This window comes from Eupeodes corollae, chromosome 1, assembly GCF_945859685.1.
Source record: "Eupeodes corollae chromosome 1, idEupCoro1.1, whole genome shotgun sequence".
Classification (NCBI taxonomy): domain Eukaryota; kingdom Metazoa; phylum Arthropoda; class Insecta; order Diptera; family Syrphidae; genus Eupeodes; species Eupeodes corollae.
In genome coordinates, this window is record NC_079147.1 from 267,239,745 (window position 1) to 267,257,064 (window position 17,320).

At 35.8% G+C, this 17,320-nt stretch overlaps 1 protein-coding gene across 2 annotated transcripts; it reads right to left on the minus strand.

Moving 5' to 3' along the window:
* Window positions 1–3,330: 3,330 nt before the first annotated feature.
* Window positions 3,331–16,319, minus strand: LOC129943245 (membrane-bound transcription factor site-1 protease). 2 transcript variants are annotated; one of them, XM_056052551.1, is made up of 6 exons: window positions 15,269–16,319; window positions 7,013–7,726; window positions 6,100–6,952; window positions 5,292–6,034; window positions 4,345–5,233; window positions 3,331–4,148 (listed from the first exon to the last, which is right to left on the minus strand). In XM_056052551.1, exons 1-6 carry the CDS (start codon window positions 15,746–15,748, stop codon window positions 3,775–3,777), a joined length of 4,053 nt encoding a protein of 1,350 aa, XP_055908526.1. In that variant the 5' UTR covers window positions 15,749–16,319; the 3' UTR covers window positions 3,331–3,774. The 2 variants fall into 2 exon arrangements, with proteins under 2 accessions (XP_055908526.1, XP_055908527.1); XM_056052552.1 differs by having other exon boundaries at window positions 4,005–4,148; window positions 4,340–5,233.
* Window positions 16,320–17,320: the final 1,001 nt, after the last annotated feature.

A 17,320-nucleotide genomic window follows, 5' to 3' on the forward strand; every position in this document is an offset into this window, starting at 1 on the left:
ATGGACTCTCCTAGCAGTACGGGTATTATGGTTGAATTGTTTGACGGGAGGATTGCAACTGGATATTTAACTAGAGAATTGTTTATAAAAATAACGATAAAATAATAATAGGCATGAGATCTTGCGTCTATGTTCAAGGAGGCAAATGTCAACACGGTCTCCTATCATTTTCAGAGCTCTCTTTTCAATTCTATCGCTTTGTAAATTATAGCCAGATCAGAAGTGGGTAAAAAATTACTTGCAGCGTCAGAGAAAACTTAAACACTTAAAAGCATTTTCGGCTATGTTGAATATGTGATGCAAATATCTGCAACTAAAAACTGTTTAGTTTCCTCGATGCAAGTACTACCCATGGATAGTGGCATTGAGGGAGGGTTACGTTTTTGCGAAAGCATTGAGTTTTTTTTATACGCTGGCGTTGGTTTTTCACATCCGAAGTACAAGGATGTGAATCTAAAAATGAAAAGCTGAAGGTACGGCCATCAGCGAAACAATTTAATGGATTAGAAGTTTCAGACAAAAGATGATTTATCAAAATAAGGAAGAGTGTCAGCGAAAAAAACTGAAAAAACCCTGGGGTACATTAGTATATATTTTGTAGGTAGGTATCAGATTTGAACCCGTATACTTGAATTGAACGATTCGAAAGGTAATTTATAACTCAACAAAGAAGAGATTCATTAATACCAAAAGCAAGTATTTTTGGAGCCAAACTCTCTCTCTTTGACATATAAAGTGAAATAATTATTTTTTTTTTTAAACGATGTAAAGATTTGTTAAACTGTTCGAGTTCACCAATGGTTCTATTGCTACGAAAACCATACTGTCGGTCATTAAGAAGTTATCGTTCTTCAAGATATTTCATAAGCTAACAATTAATCTCCAAGTTGGATGAGGTCACCCTCCATTTCTGTGCACCATTTGATCCACGGCCTTCCTTTACTTTGGGGTGATTTCGAAGATTTTACGATTTGGATCGTTGGTTTCGATGCGCTCTACCTAACTCAGCCATCTCAGACGTTGGACTTTTAACTCCTCTTAAACTACGTCGATTTACAGCCCGTACATTTTATAGTTCTTTATACTTTATTCTTCTCCACTCGTCATCTATGCATTCGGGAATGTAAATCACTCGAAAAAAAATTCTTTTCAAACAACCTAAGGTTTGGTTAAGATGAATTTCTTATCTGGGGACACTTTAGTTTCTCGAGAGAGACATTGATACTCAATCCTTTTGTTATCCCAAAGAAACACCGTTAAAGAAAAGTAATTCCTCATTTGATTTTAGCGCTGTTGTTTTTTTCTGCATTCAACTTTAACAGCCCAACTCTAAATGAAAATTCCCAGGGAAATATTTCCCTTTTCCCTTCTCTCATATTTTAAACGAAAAATTACCGGGAATTTTGTTCCCTTTTCTCTTTTCCCTTATTATGAACTAACTTCGCATGTGGGAAAAATACTTCAAGAAAAAAGTAGGAATTCTAAATGTCAAAAGAAGGGAAATAAAAAATGTATTTGGCGAGAGTTTCTTCCCGATAAATTTGGTGGGAGTTTAACCAAAATGTAAAATTGTATTTATTTTTTTTAAAAAACAATAAATGTTGATATAAAACAACATTCTTGAGTTTGATGGCTGTTCACCGCGATATTGCTTGTGGCTTCCAGAAATGAAGCAAAGGGTTGAAAATGCTTGAAATGCATCTGGGCCACCAATCAAAAACATATCAGAATGGAAAAAGGTACATTTTTTAAACGAAAGTTCGATTATTAAGAAGTGCGTGTTATTATTTTAGGTGTAAAGTGATAAAAAAAAATATGTAAGAGTTAAGGCTGGCCAAACAGAGAACAGAGAACAAAAAAACTTATAAAATATGTGCCTGTTTTCAGGAGGGATAATGATCTGAACGTGCGTTCCGTCAACACAACCAACAATTCCAGGATTATGTTTATTATGTTTAGAACGCCAACGCTATATATCTTTTTTCTGCAACTGTTTTAGGTAGTTTTATCCACTCAACACTGTGGACATAATTGCTTCTTTAAAACTTCAAGTACTTCAGCTAGCACCTTGCTGAAAACTTCATTCATTTCCGACACCCCAATTTACCCTTCCTCAGCAAAAAAACGTCCAATTTAATCATTGGTGGGATTCCAAAACGGTTTACTGGACATGATGAGGACATCCAACAAGTATTTAAAGGAAACCTTGTTTAGTCTATAATACTTTTGAAACCTAAGAAAAAAATGATTTTTTAAAAATTATGATAGACAGTATTTGACTAAACTAATGAATGCTTACAGCCACTGAGGCAACTCCAAGGGATTCCCACTATGTCTTAAAGATCTTCCAAAAGTCCTTGGTTTTACATGTTCACTTTCTTCAAATTCTTCACGTAAAATCCTTGCCGCGTTTGAAAATCTTTTTTTAATTTGAATGATGAACATTATTTTTACGAGTTATTTTTCCTGTCAAACAATACGAAACAGCTGATTCGAAAATCAAAATTCCCTATTCCCGATTTCGAAGGGAAAAATGTCTTCCCGGGGAATTCGAAAAAGGAGAATTTCACTTTCGGAAGAACTAGTTTCCCGAGGAGTTCTTTTCCCCGGGAATATTTGAAATTGGGCTGTATATTTATAAATAAATAAATTGGGTGGCGCGACAGTCCGTTGAGAACCAAGGCCTAGTGACTTACAACTCTCAACCATTCCTGTGTGCGAGTAATGTTGTCAGGAATGGAGGGGACCTACAGTTTATATGCCGACTCCGAACGGCTAATTTTGAGAAAGCACTTTTTCATGACAATAGTTACTCTTGGAGAATTTGTCAATTCCTCGCAAGAGGCAGTACCCGTGAAAAGACTTTAGATGGCATAGGCAGGGATCGAACCCAAGACCTCTAGCATGACAGTCCAACGCACTAACCATCATGCCACGGGTACCACGGGCTGTATATTTATTTTCACTAAAAGGCTTCGGGTTTCTGGGTAGAATAAATGTTGGGGCGACTTTCCATTACCGCAGCAGGAATTTTCCTCGCTCTAAAATTGCTATAGTTATTATTTATTTGCACATATCTATCGAATAAAAAAAACCGCGAGTCGAAATTCGTGCTGCGGTAATGGAAAGTTGAGCCTAAATGTTCAATGATACGCCCCGAGCGGGCTACTTTGTATTTCGTTTCAAAAGTGCTTATTTTCGACACCGAATATTTTGAACTCTCCACTTCTAAAATGAATACTTTGCAAGTTGCGAAAATAGTACGACTCCTAAAGACAGCAAATCAAGGATTAAAGTTTAAATATTAAATAATAATACAACAAAAAAACCTTAATTTAATTTGTTTTTATTTGTGTGAACGAGTAAACGTCCATCTGAGACACATTTGTTTCCTTAAATACAGCGTAAAAGATAAAATTGTATTATTTAAAAAAAAAACTATGTTAATTTTAATTGAACATAATATTAAACAATTCCTGCGCAGATGATATTAAATTAAAATTCAATAAAATAAAACTATTATAACAGATCGCACTCTACTTCTAAAAAGATCATAAGATTTTGTCCTCATGTAAAAATAAAATAATAATAATATAAAAATATATGTAAATATGTATATTTCTCAAATAAACAACATAAAAATATAAGAAATGGAATTTAATTTCATAAACCATGTGAATCACATTTAAAATAAAAATAAGAAACAAAAATTCAAAATGCAAATGAAATGAATTTTCCCTAAAACTCACATTTTTTCTTTATCTAAAAATATTGCTACAGACCAAGATTGCCCAAAAAAGAAAACCGCCGACTCCGGCTGGGGCGATTACTACCGTTAGCACCGCTACTGAGTCTTCGTCGTTTGAACCAATTTATAAATAATATAAAAACTAAAAATGTTAATATAACTAAAGCTAGCAATGAATAACTGAGAGTCTCTTCGTCTGAATTTTTGTTGCTAATGATTCCGATTCCAACACCGCCACTTGATCCGCCAGCGCCGCCTCCTTGTCGCAGATGCATTATGTGGGGATCGTTGTAGTTGCTATTGGCATCATCTACATACATTGCATTTTCAGATTTCTTTCCACGCCAACCTGTACCAGCTCCAGCTGATCCAAGATCTAGGTCCTCTGGCGCTAGAATGGCTATAAAAATAATAAGAGAATTGTTATCATATCCCATTTTTTATAACGGAAAAGAATTAATTATTGCGCTGTTAGTAGTGGTAGTGCGAAGGCGGCGAAGAGTAATGATGATAAAAGATAAAGCATAGAAAAGAAAAAACCCAAGAAGAAAAAAAATTGAAGGAACACAAAAACCCTCAACCACTACGTACCTCACCTTTTTGGCTCTCAAGTTTTCGCAAAAAATTCGCACTTATCTCACCATCCTCCTGGTGGCTGACAACTCCACCCATTATGCGTTCATTTTGCTGCTTGAGATCGTGCTGCGCCGTCAGATTGAGAAATATTGGCTGCTCCCAATCCATTTGGACACACCTTGGTATTTCACGCTTTTTCAGCGGACTATTCGGATCTAGAACTTTTGAATACTGATGCAGGTTGCTCCCAGCTAGACGTGATGGCAACGGTTTTCTATTTTCTGACATGGAAATGTGATTGATCTTATTCAGATCACGGAGTAAATTCGATACGTGGGAATTCATTGTGAATTCAAGGAGTGCGTCCAGAAGCCAATAACACGGCTTCTCCAAATGTGTCGAATCCAGGCAATTGGAGTCACCAAAAATCGCTATGCGCCCTTCGGCTCTTTTGATTTTTGGCTCATCATTGCCGCTGGATGCTTTTGTAGCGGGTACTTCGTCTCGAGGTAAAATTTGCTGATCATTTTCGTTGCTTTCGTCCTCGGCCAAACCTGTGTCCAGATTATGGGCCATGTCCACATCGTTAGTTAGGTCGTCAAATTTTTCTAATTTCTTTATAATATCATTATTGTCAAACTTAAGCATTCGATGCTCATTGGTTTTGTTGTCCTTTTTGCTATTCGTGGTGTCCTCCAGAAGGGTTCTCTTATTGAGAATTGGATTTTTGTCAACTTGCTGTGCTTCCAAATCGACATCAGGTTGATCGATGGCGTTCTCTTCGAAGCTGGCCTGTTGAAAATCATTGTTTGGGGCGTAGAGCTTGTGGAGGTCATGATTCAGTTGAAGCAATCCCAGGATAGGAACCGACTTTTTTGCTTTAAGAGTTGCCTCTTGAGTTTTAAGAATCTAAGAAAAAAATATCTTTTAGTAAGTGGCCAAAATCAAAACTAATTTATTATCTTACCTCTAAACCTTGATCGTGTAGATCAGCTTCAATCAAAATGCTTCCATTGGTCTTTGGGAAACGGACAATAGTCGTTCCACTGGCATAATACATGCTATGATCTCCCAACGTATAGTAACCCTCCGCTACAAAGTCTCCTAAGGCGATGCCAAATTCGCTTAGCAATTCATTCAATGCCGGCACATTTGCCCCACCCGTATCAGGAATCCACCACTGCCGGGTGTTCTCATCGAAGAATTTGATCTTCTTCATCACAGTGGTGTTATACCAATCACCGAATATAACCACACTCAGTTCATGGGTGTAAATGTCGTCCTTCAGCTTGGCTATTTCCTCATCGAAGAATTCCTCCTCAGGATCAACAATAAGAAGAGTCCCGTAGTCGGAGGCATTGAAGCATGTGCATGGAGCACCTAACACTTCAATGTAGTAACCAGCATTTCGGAGGTGCGTGTACATGTCCTTGAAGTTGGTGTGGATGTGATCGGCTCGCCAGTCCAGTGGATCTGACTTGATTTTCAAATTATCCCTTGGTAGATATCCTGGGGGATATCGCAGACTGTGATACTGATCCCACAGAATTCGCTTATGACGAGGCGGCTTTGGAATGATTTTCACACGTATCGGGAAGCTAACCGTACTGTTGCGAGCCTCAGACTCTTCTGGGCCAGCCAAACTTTGAACTGTCAGGGTTATATGACCCAAGGACAGTCCTTCAAAATTCGCACCTTTCTCGTTAACAACTAGATAAATAAAACCGTGAAAGATTAAGGCCATATTTAAAACTTTTTTCTTAATCAAAACTTACCAATATGAACAGCCATCCATCCAGACCACGGCCAAAGAACCTCCGACACAGATATGGACACATTTATCAGGTTCCCATTCTGCTTTGTGTAGGGATGCCACGTAGGCCGATTTATTATACGACCCGTTACTCCCATTCCATTGAGAATGGTTACATTTGCAATCACCGGAGAACTGGTGTAGTACAGAGATTGGGTACTATAAGGCCACATGTAATCTTCCGTAAAATCCAGGTATGGCGGACTCAAGGTCACTTTGGGCGTGTAGGTTGAGAGAATTTTCATGCTCTTCAAAATGTTTAATTTGCCATGACCCTGCTCAAACATGTTATTGTCCGTAAGGCGGGTTGCGCCCTCAAGAAGTGCCTGCTTCATTGATGACGGATTAATAACATCCATTTTGTGCAGAACTCCACTGGCAATTAGTGTGACTGCTCCAGCAACAACGGGCGATGCCACAGATGTTCCCGATAAGGAACGGCAACCACCACGCACATTGCTCCCCTTAACTTGACTACCATAGGTGACGATGTCCGGCTTCAGACGACCATATCCGTTTGGCAATTCCCAAGTTGTCATTCCACGCGAACTGAACTTGGCGATGTTCTCTTCGAAGTTCATACCTCCCACTCCAATAACATCGCTCTGATCGCCTGGGTTGTTGAGAGTTCCATAAAGTGGGCCATCATTGCCAATGGCCGAAATCATTATGACCTTATTTGCCGTCAACTCAAGGACTTTATCAACAAAAGGATGATCCAGAAAATCCGGTCCGCCAATGCTAAGATTGAGGACATTTATTTTTTTCAAAATGGCATAATTGAAGGCATCCAGAAACCATGACGTATAAGACACCTGAAAATACACGTTTTGCAAAATGAGCTTCTTCCAAGTAGAAACAATTTTAGAATATACCTGATTATTTGTAAACACTCTATAAATATGCAATTCAGCATCAGGAGCAAATCCCAAACACTCCTTCGCCGAAGCTATTACCCCAGCAACGAACGTCCCATGACTAACACCATCGTCCAGCGATTTTTCATTCGTCCAATTGGTACGTTCTTTGATTCGCTTGAAGTGCGGATGATTCTTCGATAGGCCAGTATCGAAAACAGCTACTTTCACACCCTTCCCAGTGATGCCCATGCCCCAGAGAATGTCGGCTCGCAGCATCGATGTAATTTGCCGCGGCACAGCACGCAACAAACGACGATTTGCATGACGCTGTTGATTAATTGCATCTTTGGTTTGATTTAGTGTTTGATTTTGTTGTGCAGCTGTTTCACCAGCAGGAATATCTATGACTTGCAGGAGTCTTCGTTTTATATCCCCCGCCGGCAGACTATCAATTAATTCTTCCAACAAACGAATATCCTCTTCTTCGTCGATTTCGTTGTTTAGTTGCTGGGATTTTTCCCATTCAGCTCGACTCTCTGCCTCAGATATGGGGATGTATTTGAGAGTTCTATGTACCATTCGTTGGGGTGTGACACTTTTAATGGCCGGATGAGACTTGAGGGCTTCTAGCCCAGATAAGCTGGGATCTTCCTCTAGTAAAATTACATCAAAATCACTGGGATAATCACTGGCGGGATTAAGTCGGGGTATAATTTTCCATTTATAGAGCTGGAAATATTTACAAAAGAAAAAAAAACAACAACTTAATTATTATCATGCAAAGTGGGATACGCTTGATACGTTTGCTCTAACATTGATAACCATAATCAATCCAAACAAACAAAGTACACACAAGCGAGCACTGCGTAGAACGCAGGGGTTGATTGTTTGGCATCAATTAACACGTACTGATAACACTTGCTCTTCAATGGCTTTTTTAATTGAAAATACGTGTAGAAAGTCAAGACAAACAAATCTTTTTAATATTTTTGAAGATAATAACTTTAAATAATAACCATGTGACTATAACTTTAAAGTCAGATCATAGTTTCTATCTGAAACGAATAAAAATATATGAACATTTGTAGTTGATGTAATTTTTATCTTTAGTGCTGATTGTCAATTTTATCATAAACTATAGGCTTAGGAAATGATCGATCTTCTGACCCGTAAAAGAAATAATCATGTATTTAATGTTTGTTATTTTTATATTTTATTATGTAACATCAAAAGAATTTGCTATACCGTTACATTTTTGTTAATAGCTGTCGAAATTCAATTTAGAAAGAAACGATCGCAAATCAAATATCAAAAAAGAAATCGAACACCCTGTCGTATACTCATCTTTTTTTGTTTTTAACGGAACAAAGATATCACTTTAAGGTTAATAAAATGCAGTTACATATGTCAGATGATTATTCGATTTATTGTGTGCGTTATTATAAGTCGCCTAATATGCCGCAAGATGTCTAGGATTTTTGACAAAAGATGCAAGAATTTTGTCTCCCTGTCTGTCTATACCCGGACTTCTAGGAATGACCATCAGTTTACCCTTGAGCCCAACTTCGACCGTACTGTGAATGTGGAATTCCTTGCCACGCTCTATCTTTCTCTGTCATTGCAATGTTCAGGAATTCAGTCATCAATTTACACCGACACCTCCTATTCAACCCTTTCCTCTTTTCCTTATGCTTACACTGTGTCTTTGGCATATTAAAGGTATACAAAACCCTTTTAGTGTTCGCTAATTATTACAAAAAAGGTCAAAATGGAAGCACAACGTGGTTATACAACGATAGAATTGTGAAAATTAAGTAAAAAAAAAAAAAAACATTTTAAAGAAGGTCGTGCTATTGCAGAAAATGTTAAAAGAAGTAAGTCCGTTGAAAATCTACAAAAATCTGGAAGACCTAAGAAGTTTGCTGGAGGTAATGAACGTTGGATAGTGAAACAAGTTCAAAAAAATCCCCAAATGAGTGCACCAGCGTCTGACGGTGGAGGTAAAGAAATACTTGCAAAAAGATGTTAACCCTGAAACCGTGAGAATAGTGCTTCGAAAAATTAATGTCACTAACACCGTTTTTAAATTTAAAACTATTAACAACAGAAATATTATTGAAGTTAGTCGATGAAAAAAAAGGAAGACTTCAAATTTATGAGTGCGCAAATGTTTTTAGATGGTTTTGAAATACTTGGCCCTATATTAAAAGCAATTTTCAATAAATCTATATGAACCAGTTGTTTTCCAAGCAAGTGGAAGGAAACGTTGGTAATACCTATCCAAAAAGTACAAAATATAATTTTAAGACAGGAATACAGACCAGTTAATATGCTTCCCATTTATGAAAATGTCTTGGAAAAAATTGTATAAAAACAATTTAGGAGTTATGTATATGGAAGATAAATAATTTCATAATGGATCAACAATCGGGTTTTCGAAAAGGATATTCGTGTGAAACTGCGTAAAATTGGGTGGTGGAAAATTGGAAAAACGTGATGGACAACAAAAACAATGTCATTGCGGTCTTTTTGGATTTCAAGAGGGCCTTCAAGACTGTTGATCTTAAAATACTTCTTGAAAAGCTCTCAAAATATGGAATCAAAAATAATGATTTGATATGGTTTGAGTCATATTTAATGATCGAACACAGCGTACGTCGGTGAACAATAATGTGTCTGATGCGAATGAAGTGAAAACATGTGTACCTCAGGGTTCGGTATTGGGGGTGTTCTTATTCCTATTATATATAAATGATATAAACTTGGCAGTCAAATATTGTAAATTATGTATGTTTGCTGATGACGCCCTTCTCTTTATTTCTGGGAAAGATAAGCATGAATGTACGGAGAGAATTAATAATGACTTGCGATCCATAAGTGAATGGCTGATTATTAACAAGTTAAAACTGAATGTGAAGAAAACAAAGTGGATGTGTATCAATGGTTGTGCGGAACTGAATGTAATACAAATTAATGGAGAAAATATAGATCGTGTTGATGAATGTAAGTACTTAGTAGTAGTACGGAGTATGTTTGCAAGAAATTGTGGAAAAAATATACTTTCTTGGCAGGATTAGGAAAAAATGTCAATTAATACTGCAATTCAAATTTATAACGCGATTGTTAAACCTCATTTTCAATATTTGTTTACCATTTTATTTTTATCTTCTCAAGGAGATTTGTCTCGCCTCCAAAATCTGCAAAATGAAGCTATGAGAATAATCTTACAATGTGCGCGTCTTACCCATATAAGAACTATGTTACAGAAACTAACTGGCTTAGTATAACTCAGCTAATTAGATTGAATGTTTTATTGTTTGTATTTAAAATGAAAAACAATATGCTTAAAATATATCCGTGATTCCCAATATTCGAAACATTTTCATTAGTTATTGGTCTACTTTGAGCTTAAAGGAACTCTGAACTTTAAAAGCATTGTGTTACTCATATAATGAGTAAGTTGTTTGATTGTTTTGGCAAACACTGGTTTTGGCAGCTCATGTGCCTTTTTTGTGTCACTTTCAAAAGTTTTCAGTTGGGTCTATAAATGGTGTTACTAACGAACAATTATTAAATTTTATTATCAAAATATGTGCTCTGTTAAAAAAGTTCATCACGCGCTTCTTCCATTTTATGGTGAGTTTAATCGACCTACTACCAAATGCGACTAATTTTTGCACCCAATTTACATTATTGTACATTAAATCACCAACACTTTTACGTAGAGTGAAAACTGAGGAAAATTTTGCAGCTCTATCGGTGTCAGTGATGACCGCAAATTAAAGATTCGGCGCCGTTTGCAGCAATTGGGCCTCTGTTACTCCATTACGTACATTTTTTTATTAACTATGTTGTGTGCTACCATGCGATGATAACAATATAAATAATATAAATTTGTAATATTTTTTTTTGAATTGTATGTAAGTGTTTTTTTTATTTCCAAAAGCTCTTAACAAATGTATCACTCGTCAAAATCAAATGAAACTTTATAACAAGTTAAGTTACCTTATAGGTAATGTGATATTTCATCATACAATGTTTGTTAGAAACTTTGACTTCTAACTTTAAAATATGCCATTTGTAATGAAAAAGAATTCAACGTATCCTTAGTATTGGAAATTGGTTAATGAATAAATGGTGTGATGGAGAACTAGTGATTTTTATTAACCTGAATACCATTCAAAACCAGCTTCAAATCTACTAAAAATAATCAGCTTTAGATCTTACCAGATACTGGATAGAAAAATATGAGAAATTGGTGGATTCTATAAAAATATTCTGTGAAGAAGCATCAGGAATCTTTAACCAAACACTTAAATTTGAGCTTTTTTAAATTTCCATTCTATGCAAGGCATTTATTTTTATTTATTTAATAGAACCGAATTCTTTTAAATCATAACATAAATTAAAAATTAAATTTAATACTATTTTTAAATGGCCTAGTTAATTTCTTACTTTCGAATGTAAAGCTTAAGTTTGGAAAACAATATTATTCAGATAGATTCTCGATACTGCAAATCTTTCTGATTATTTTTACATTAATTTGCGGCCGATATCTCGGCTATAACTTAAGTAATGATAATAATGAGCTTTTAAAGCGTCTTGAGTTCGGGGATTATTTGCGTGAACATGGTCAATGTAACAAATTTATCGGTTTTAAGTTTTACGATCATGGTGGCAAATTGACGTCCCATGCAATGAGGCTATAATAATTGGTCGTCTTGTGTGCGTTGCCTTGTGCGTTGTCTTGTTAGAACTACAGATCTTCGAAGTGATAATCTTCAATTGATCACCAAACAAAAAAGTGAAAGCCAATACAATATATTTGGATCCTGACCAACTTTCATCAACAACATTATCTACTCAGTATGCATAACAATACACATCTTAATTTTAATATCTTAATACCCTAAAAAAGCTCTTACAAAACGCTTTAGACAAACTAATACTATGGGCGGATCGGTGTTGACTAGGTGACAACAAAATTCCATATATCAATCCTCCCAACCCTCTCTATATTAAAGTTCTAAGAGGAGGTATCTGGGTCTTATTTAAGATAAAAATCTAAATTAGTAACGTAATATACAAAAGAGCTACTGTAGCTCTCTTGTCTTGCAAAAAAGATAATGGTAATAAATGGGGCTTACAATACCGATCTACGCATTGGTTATGCACATCAGTTATCAGACCGATTTTACGCTACTATGTAGAACTATGGTTGATTGCATTCTAAAAACCTATGAACCGCGACAAACTGAATTAAAGTTATACGTTCTGCTTGCCTATGTATCACCGACTCGCTTCGAACGATCCCATTTGGGGCAATGAAAACCCTACTCTACCTAATACATCTTGATATACTTAGCAACAAATAGCTTCAAGCTCAGCTCCAAGCCTAATGAGGGAGTTGGCAGTAGTGTGTACTCAGAAAAGCCTAAACTAAGCATCTCATTCCGCCTCCCTAATCATTGTAGCGTCTTCCAAGCAGAAATTTTAGCGAGCAAAGAGGTTCTCTCCTGGCTAAGAGAAAACGTGATATCAACTTCTGATATATCTGATATATCTGCTATTAAATCTCTTGACGGTGTCTCAACCAAATCTCAAACGGCCCTCGATTGTCGATCGTCTCTTATGAAGATGGCGCAGCAATTTAACATTCACCTATGTTGGGTAGAGCCGATGAACTCGCTAAAAATGGAACCGCCATGCATATTTAACCTGAAAGGGAGGAGAAAGCTATACCGATAGCTACATGTAAACTCATGCTAAAAGAAACAGCTTTTGCGATAGCAAATTCTAGGTGGCACAACTTACCAACATGCGCAGCCACAAAACTCATATGGCCTTCACTGGACCTAAAGCGCTCTAAAGACTTGTTATCTCAAAGCAGACTTCATATTAGCTCCCTTATAGGTGTCCTTACAGGACACTGTCTTATAGGCAGACACGCAATACGACTTGGTGTGGCCTCAAATGACTTCTGCAGGAGCTGTATGGATGAGGAAGAAGAGGAAACAATCTCTTACCTTCTCTGCACTTGCCCTGGGGAGACTACTCTTTTGATAATCTCAGTGAACTAGCTTAAAAGGATATCAAATATCTTCTTCGTTTTATAAAAACCTCAAAATGGTTCGACAAGTAAATAGTAATTCTCTAGATTCATGTGGTATCACAATGGGCCTTTTCTTTTGGAGTGTGTGGATTCTGAATCCGTAGCTACTTTGGCCTAACCTTACTTACTCTAAGCTCAGCTATTCGCTTCAGAGCTCCATCGCAGTGGGTTAACAACAACATCGGCCGCTTCTTAATTCATAAGTACTTAGAAACAATTTCAGACTTCGAAATCTTTTTGGCAGGATAGGTTATTCCTTAAAGAAGTTGTTGGTGGAAGTGTGTACTCTGAACGATTGAAAATAAGTCTCTCATTTGGCCTTCCAAATCATTGTAGCGTGTTCCAGACGGATCTTTTGGCAATAAAAGGATTTTTGTAGTGGCTTAAAGAAAACGTGATTTGAACATCATATTTTCTCAGAGAGTCAGGCCGCTATCAAATCTCTGGACTCTGTCTTTACAAACTGTAACTTAAACTTAATTTTCTCCTTTGCTCCGTACCGGGCGATAAAATTCGCCAGAAATTTAACATTATAACCCATTCTACCACGTATAATATTAACTATTGCTAATGCAAGACGCTATTAAGAAGGCAAACATCAGGTGGAATAACATCACCACGTGTCAGGTCACAAAAAACATCTGGTCTACACTAGATTTAAAGTGATCAGGGTGCTTGCTATTTCTAAGCAGATCGAAAATAAGCTCGATAAATGGTGTCATACCCGGGCACTGTCTAATAGGAAAGCACGCCCCGCGGCTATTCTCAAATGACATTTCAAGAAGCTGTAAGTATGAGGAGGAGCAGGAAATAGTTCTTCACCTCCTCTGTACATGCCTTGCTCTGGCTTAAAAACGCAAGACTTACCCAGAAGAATTCTTTTTAGAACAATCTACACGATATCATTATATTAACATAAACAATCTTTTACGTTTCGTAAGGGGCTTCATTGAGCTTAGAAAAAAGCCTCAAGATGCATGTGGTATCACAATGAACCATTTAACTGTCCCAAGTTTGTCCTAATTCTCTCTCGGACAGCCACTTTAACCTAACGCTAACCTAACCCTACATTATGATGAAGAATTGACCTTAAGACATAAGTAACGCTTTCACCATCATCAAATGTCTTCAAAATTTTAGCATTTACATATATACAGTCGGTCGATCATGCCACGATACAAGTGGCTAGTTTTGAATCTTTTGCAATAAGTTTAAAAAATGTTAACGTGTTTTTCATTTGATAAACGATCCAATACTGTAAATCGTAATGGAGTTTGACTGTAATTAAATGCCAACTTAAAACCACAAACTGAACAACCCTTTATTATTTTGTCTGCAGCTGTACCTAGTGAGTCAACCCTTGTCAATTAAAAAAATCTCCAAATTGCGATCTGTTAAATTAAATCAAAAATTGATTAAATATCTTAAACCCCACTTTACTTTTGTGTGTTTGCAAGTGACTGATAATCTTGACAAGAGCGTTTCAATCATGGTATCAGTCGCATCAATGATACGGTGGCGACCGCGAGATAATAGGACACAAATATAACAACTAATCTTCACAAAATACAAGCTACACTCATTTTGTTTAGATTTAGATTTACTTAATAATTATAAAAGAACAAAAATACAACATCTACTGGTAACTTAGCAAAATATAAATTAGAAATGAAAGCGAACAAAATGTTTGATACGATTCCCCTAAACAACCTGCTACGCCACTGCGTTTAATAAAACAAAGATTTAACAAAAAAAAGTTGTTGACCAAAAAACATTATTTTCTTAGTTAAATACAAATAATGAGTGTTCCGTCAAACAAAAAGCAGCGATAAATGGTTTTTATGAGCTACAAAAAAAGAGATCTCACAGTAACATAATTACTTTCAATCACTTTCAAATTAGCTATGTAGCGAGGTAGGTATCTAGTTTTTCTTATTTCAAGCGATGAGTAATCACCAAAAAGATATGAAACAGGTAAACAGAAAGGAACACATTAAATATGCTATGCTAGAGCCTAAAGAAATGGGTTGAGAATAAGACGATGGTGATTAAATTTAAAGATTTTAAAGAAGAATAAGATAATGAATTTTTCATCAAGAAACCTACATACATACATACATATTTTTTGTATTGTTTGATTTAAAGAAGAAAATACTTACATTTGAATAATTGAGGGCTGCCTTTAAGTAATTCTCCCTGGCAGTTGATTGATAATAATTATTAAACGCCACTATGTATTCATTTTGTACAACTTTGGTGCTAAATTTAACTTCGAACCGATGAGCCGCCTTACTCGCTTTCGTTGTATCATTGCAACAATTTGTTGACGACGGCGAGGACGGCAGCGGTCCTTCCGCTCCCGGCAAATCATCAGCAAAAACAGTGGGGAGGAGGGGAATTTCCCTGTTCAATTCTTCAACGTTTTCGCGACTGTATTGATTTTGTTTTGGACTCGAAGCGATTGGGTGTTGGAGATGATTCTCAGTGGACGTACTTACAACGGCAGATATGATAAGCAAAACAAACAAAGCGGCAAGTGAATGAATTTGATGGAGAGGATGGAGGAAGTGATGGTGGTGGAGGTGGTGGTGTCGGTGCTTCGGAGGGTTGTGGTGGGATTTGGAAGAAACGGAGATCATACTCGTAGTCGACTTAGACTTTGATGTTTTCTTTTTTGTTGAATATAGGAAGGAAAGGAGCAGTTTGTTGTTTTCTTTGCGTTGTCTTCTAAAACTCTTATCGACGACGATATGAAATTCCAATGTATTTGTAAATTGGAACAGTAGATTGTTTTTCCCGGAATTTATTCATTGCGTTGTAGAGAATTAGCACATAGTAGTGCTTTTACTTTGAAAAAATACTTGCTAGGTTTTTCTCTTTCTTCTTTCTTCAAATTAATTTGTTTTAATTGATATTAAAACAAAAGGCAACTCAAAACATGGACGATGGACGCACTAACTTTAAAGTGAAAAACACAGATTTTTGTATTAAAAAATGTCGGTGGAGCTTTACATTTTTGTATTTATTTTAGTTATCTAACAATTTTAGTGCGATTTCTTTGATGATATTGAATTGAAAATATATTAAATAAAGTTGTTTACTATGTTTTGAGAATAATTTCACTTTGTTTATCAATTTATTTGTGTTTTCTTTAAAACTCGGTAGCTATAAATAGAGCACTTTCTTGAGTTGACACTTCTTTTCTATTTGATTGATAAAAGTCTCAGACTCAGAGGAGCGGAGATGTCAGTTTTTTTTCAATTGGAAATTGTCGTCATAGTGGAAAAGAGAGACAGATATATTTGAATGACAGATATGGGATTGGTATAATTGGGGTACAGTAAAAACGAACAATGAAAGATTAGTTTAGTAACTGAACATATTTTTAAGTACTTTCACGAGCTTAGTTATTTTCTTATAGGTTTGGAAAATTTTGAAATGTATGATTCAGTTTTATGTTGTGAATTATTATTGATTATATTATATAAATGCTTGTCAACCTTTTTGTTGAAGCAGCGGGAACAAAAATATTTGAAGACAAAGTGGGAATGAGATGAGTAAACTACTTTAAATCTCAAAAGTATTAGGATTAGTTTAATCATTTTCTTTGCCTACCTTCATTTTGAACTTATGTAGGTATTTTTATTAAATCGTATTCATTTTAAAATTTTTGTAAAATCTGAAAATTTAAAATAAACGTTTCAAAATTTAAGTTTTAAAAGGATACTTCGTTGCCATATTTTGAATTGATTTAGATTGCAAATACAGTCGATTTTTCGATGAAGTCAAGTGAGTAGAGGGTAGTTTTGTTTGTAGGATGTTATTTTAGTAGTTCAAAGAAGTACGTACATATTACATGGTTTTAAAAGAGGTAAACAGGTGGTTAAAATGGCTATTTAATTTCTTCAATTTTTATCAATTTTCAGTAGTATAATAGTATTTTCTGTAGATTTTAATTTTTTAAAACTGCCAATTTTCTCAATTATAAGTAAAAAGGTCTTTGTTCGTAAAAAGGTTCGAAGTCGATGTCGTTATTTTAGTTAAGTCAAAAAAGACACGCACTTCTTCGAACCTATGAAAAACTCATATATCCATGAAAATCGGTATTTATCCTGAGGACATCGCTGTTAACATATGACAAAATGTTCCCAAAAAACCCCAAGTGAACATACAAAGTCAAAAATATCGATTTTTCGCTTACTGTACCTAAA

Excerpts from the sequence above, each read along its gene's own strand:
- LOC129943245 (XM_056052551.1), bottom strand. The coding sequence starts at position 15,748 with ATGATCTCCGTTTCTTCCAAATCCCACCACAACCCTCCGAAGCACCGA. Across the intron at positions 7,727-15,268 it reads CAGCCCTCAATTATTCAAAT|CTCTATAAATGGAAAATTAT; the intron begins GTAAGTATTTTC and ends AAATATTTCCAG. Across the intron at positions 6,953-7,012 it reads GAGTGTTTACAAATAATCAG|GTGTCTTATACGTCATGGTT; the intron begins GTATATTCTAAA and ends GTGTATTTTCAG.